Source organism: Sinocyclocheilus grahami, unplaced genomic scaffold (assembly GCF_001515645.1).
Source record: "Sinocyclocheilus grahami isolate Dianchi unplaced genomic scaffold, SAMN03320097.WGS_v1.1 scaffold542.1, whole genome shotgun sequence".
In the NCBI taxonomy this organism is placed as follows: Eukaryota; Metazoa; Chordata; class Actinopteri; order Cypriniformes; family Cyprinidae; genus Sinocyclocheilus; species Sinocyclocheilus grahami.
In genome coordinates this window covers 18,641-23,646 of record NW_015505721.1, presented here as the reverse complement: position 1 = coordinate 23,646, position 5,006 = coordinate 18,641, and the positions used below count along the sequence as shown (strand labels likewise).

The 5,006-nt window shown below is 36.2% G+C and overlaps 1 protein-coding gene across 1 annotated transcript in view; it reads left to right on the top strand.

Annotated features, from left to right (window-relative positions):
- The first annotated feature begins 364 nt into the window (after window positions 1-364).
- LOC107555663 (hydroxyacylglutathione hydrolase, mitochondrial-like) overlaps window positions 365-5,006 on the top strand; it is an 8,331-nt gene continuing 3,689 nt past the window's right edge. Inside the window, exon 1 of the mRNA XM_016238528.1 lies at window positions 365-473. Within this exon, the coding sequence (XP_016094014.1) occupies window positions 395-473 (79 nt within the window). The 5' untranslated portion in view covers window positions 365-394. The remainder of the gene's footprint in view (window positions 474-5,006) is intronic.

Below are 5,006 nucleotides of genomic sequence, written 5' to 3'. Positions count from 1 at the left end.
TTCATGTTAGAATGATTTCTGAAGGATCATATGACACTGAAGACTGGAGTAATGATGCTGAAAATTCAGCTTTGCAACAGAAAACAGTTATTTTAAATTGCAATAATATTTCACAGTATTACTGTTATTACTATGTTTTGGATCATATAAATGTAGCCTATATAAATCTATCCTATACAGTAAATGTGAGCCTAAGAGACTTCTTTATAAAACATTAAAAATCTTTACCAATCCTAAACTTTTAAATGGTATTGTATAATCAAATGTGCTTAAATTGACTTTGAATGCAGTTTAGCCAATCAGAATCATCCATTTGATAAGAAAATCATCAAACTGACAGATCCTATTTTTTTGATTATTCCAGGTGGGCTCTCTGAATGTAAAGTGTTTGTCCATGCCGTGTCACACCAGTGGCCACATTTGCTATTTTGTAACAAAAGAAAACAGCACTGAACCACCAGCTGTGTTTACAGGTAAGACATAGTTTATATACACCACTAATAAAAAAAAAATACTTATAAATATTATATAACAATTTTATTCAGCAAGGATGCATTAAATGCATTTTTGGTTTTTGAAAAATCTCTTGTGCTCACCAGGGCTGCATTTATTTGTGGTAAAAACAGAACATTGAGAAATATTATTAAAATGTAATATAATTGTTTTCTATTTGAATATACAGTGAACTGCAGGCCTCACTTGCCTCACTTAAGGTCAGTGTCCATGACTCCACCATAAGAAAGAGACTGGGCAAAAATGGTCTGCATGGCAGAGTTCCAAGACGAAAACCGCTGCTGAGCAAAAAGAACATAAAGGCTCATCTCAGTTTTGCCAGAAAACATCTTGATGATCCCCAAGACTTTTGGGAATATACTCTGTCGACTGACGAGACAAAAGTTGAACCCTCCAATGTGGCTGAATTGAAACAATTCTGCATAAATGAATGGACCAAAATTCCTCCACAGCGCTGTAACAGACTCCTTGCAAGTTATCGCAAACGCTTGATTGCAGCTGTTGCTGCTAAGGGTGGCCCAACCAGTTATTAGGTTTAGGGGGCAAACACTTTTTCACACAGGGCCATGTAGTTTTGGATTTTGTTTTCCCTTAATAATAAAAACTTAATTTAAAAACTGCATGTTGTGTTAACTTGTGTTTTCTATTACTAATATTTAAATTTGTTTGATGATCTGAAACATTAAAGTGTGACAAACATGCAAAAAAATAAGAAATCAGGAAGGGGGCCAACACTTTTTCACACCACTGTATTTTAAAATGTAATGCCTGTGATGTCACAGCTGAATGTTTAGTGTCATTACTCCAATCTTTAGAAATCATTCTAATATGCTGATTTGCTTCCTTAAAGGGTTAGTTCACCCAAAAATGAAGATTAGGCTGCGTTTTACTCACCCCCGAGGCCTCCTAGGCGTATATGACTTTCTTCTTTCAGACGAATCCAGTCGGCGTTACATAAAAAATTATTTGATCTTTCAAGCTGTTTAATGCCACTCAGCGGGTGTTGCATTTCTTCAGTCCAAAAGACCTGAAATAAAAAGCGCCCATCCAAAAAAGAAAGTGTCTCACACGGCTTCGGGGGTGAACAAAGGCCTCCTGTAGCGAATCGATGCGTTTTTGTAAGAAAAATATCCATATTCAAAACTTAATAATCACTTTAATCTATTTTGCGCCAGCAGTTGAGGTCAGTGCTGCGCATTCGCCGGTGAGTCTCGTGAAAACCAACGTTTGTTAACAGGAGCAAAGGAAGCAAAGTTTCCTTACTTTAGCAAAGGAAAGAAGAAGTAGTTTTATTTATATAGTGCCTTTCCATAGCTCAAGGTCACTTTACATAGTGCTAAACAAAACATTTGCACACCCATATACACAATACAAAACACATAAGGCCACATATAGCCACATTATCCAAAATACATATTAAAAAGACATGTTTTTAGCGGAGTCTTGAATGTAGACAAAGATGGTATATTACGAAGTGTAAGGGGTAGCGAATTCCATAATTTCGGAGCATTAACACTAAATGACCTACCACCTACAGTGGACAGCCGAAAACGAGGAATGGACAAAAGACCAAGCTCAGATGATCTGAGAGACCAGGCAGGAGAATAGGAGTACAGTAGGTCAGACAGATATGGAGGCGCAAGACCATTTTATGCCTTAAACGTTAGAAGTAATATCTTAAAGTGAATACGTGATTCCACAGGTAGCCAGTGAAGATCATGCAGTAAAGGAGTAATGTGAGCAGAACGCCTGGTGGAGGTGAGGACCCTTGCTGCAGAATTTTGAACATACTGTAACCTTGCAATAAGTTTTTTAGGCAGACCAAGAAATAGAGCATTGCAATAATCCAGACGTGATGTGATTAATGCATGAATTAAGATTTCAGCATCAGCTAGAGTTAGAAAAGATCGAAGATGTGCAATATTACAAAGATGAAAAAAAGAGGTTTTAACAACAGAAGAAATATGAGAGGCAAAAGATAGAGATGAGTCAAATGAGACACCAAGATTACGGACAGATGAAGTAGGCTTAACATGAACCCCGTCAATTTCAAAGGACAGGTCAATCCTTTTGACTGAGGTAGCAGAGCCAATCATCAATATTTCAGTTTTGTTATTTAGTTTAAGGAAATTCAAGGACATCCAATGCTTGATGTCCCTGATGCATGCAGTAAGTGAGTCAGGCAGTGATGACCTATCAGAGCTGGTGGTTAGGTAAAATTTGAATGTCATCAGCATAGCAATGAAATTGAAGTCCATGCATGCTTATGATTTCACCAAGTGGATATATATAAATGATAAACAGAAGTGGACCAAGAACTGAACCTTGAGGAACACCCTGTGAAACTGGAGCAGTGGTAGATTTATACCCTTGTATGGTGATATAATATTTTCTATCACTGATGTAGGAAATGAGCCAGGAAAGAGCTGAACCAGTGATACCGATACCGAGAGATGAGTGTTTCATGGCAGACTGTGTCAAATGCAGAGCTTAGATCAAGAAGAATCAAGATGTTTATTAACCCAGAATCCATGGACAGAAGAATGTCATTAACCACACGAAGAAGAGCAGTTTCAGTGCTATGTGATGAACGAAATCCTGACTGAAAAGGTTAAAAAGGCCATTAGCAATTAAGTAAGATCTCAACTGTGAAGCCACAACTTTTTCAAGAATTTTACTTAAGAAGGGTAAATTTGAGATTGGCCTTTAATTGTTCATATCTAGATGGTCAAGAACCGTTTTTTTAAGTATGGGGGTCACCGCAACCATTTTTAATTCTGCTGGAACAATGGCAGATGCTATACTACAGTTAATCATATGTGTTATGAAAGGTTCAACCTCAGGAACACACATCTTAATCAAAACAGTAGGTGAAGGATCAGTCTGGCAGGATGTAGAATTTGACTTCACAATTAGATCACTTATGGCAGCAGAAGTAGTGAGAGTAAAAGCAGAAAGAGAGTATGTTGTGTGAGCCGAGTCAGCTGACATCAAGTGAACATTTGAGTCAGTTGTATGAGGGGTGTCTTTGGAAATGGATTCAGTGATAGACTTCAATTTGTCTGAAAAGTAATGAGAAAAGTTATTCACAAGCACCTCAGAACCAGAAATAACATGTTGTGGAGGGTTAGTGAGTTTGTTGAACATAGCAAACAGAGATTTGGGCCTGCACATGGAATTCTTGATAGTAGAAGAGACATATGAGGATCTTGCAGCATTTAGGGCAGTACGGTAATTGAGCAAATTTTCTTTCGAAGCCAACGAGTGCACAGTGAGTCCTGTTTTTCTGTACAGTCTTTCCAAGCGACGTCCCTTAGCTTTCATTGCTCGAAGTTCCGGAGTGAACCAAGGTGAAACATGTGCAGATGGAACCAGTCTAGTTTTAACAGGAGCATGTTTCTCAAGTATTTGGGAAATGGTATTATGTATTATTATAGATGGTGCATATTTCTGATGGACAGTTGGATAATAAACAATCTGACAAGGTAGAAACCCTTATTGAATCAGAAAAGGCAGATGGATCCACAGAACTGATTTTACGATAAGTGAGCATTTTTTTCACAGGCGATGTAAAAATTGGAAAACTAAAACTGAAGTTTAGTAGTTTGTGATCTGAAAAAGCAAAATCAGTTCGACTAACAAGAATATTATATAAGCCAGATGTACAGTACATATAAGATCCAATATATGACCCCTGGAGTGAGTAGCAAAAGTTACATGTTGAGTTAGGCTGAAACAGTCCAGAACAGACATTAATTCATTGCATTGTACAGTGTTTTCATGTATATTAAAATCACCAAGAAAAATTACAGATGAATAACTACACTGTAAAAAAAATTCTGTAGTTTTTACAAAATAATTTTGGCAGCTGTGGTTGCCAGAATAATTTTGTAAAAAATACAGAAAAACTGTAAACACATTTACGGCCAAAACCTGTAAATTTTACAGTATAAAACTATACTTTACAAACAAGAAAATTTGAATGTAAACCAGTAAATTCAACAATGCACTCTGCTATTAAAATCTGTTTTGTACGTTGAACATACTGACTTCCACCATAATAATGCAGGTGGTAAAAGAGAAAGCCACATGAAGAATCAAAGCTCATCACAAGTAGCATCGCCACAAGCAGAAGTAAATACTAATATATAGAAGGTGCACAGAGTCATTCATGCAAACACAAAACACCATCATGGTAACACACATGATACTTAAATAATGCATTCAACTTTCATTAAACAACAGAAGATGTAACATAAAGCCCAAATATACATAACTAATAACAACAACTTTTTAAAAAACATGATTATTTAAACAAAATACTTTCAAATGTGGAGTGTCATGCAGGGAATTCTGGGAATATCAGTTTACAGTTTTTAAAATGTAAATTATACATTGATTCGTTATTTTTACTTCTAAAAACTGACATTACATGAAATGTATCAATAAAAATTACATGAAATGTCTGGTTAGATATTTTACAGTTTTTCCCT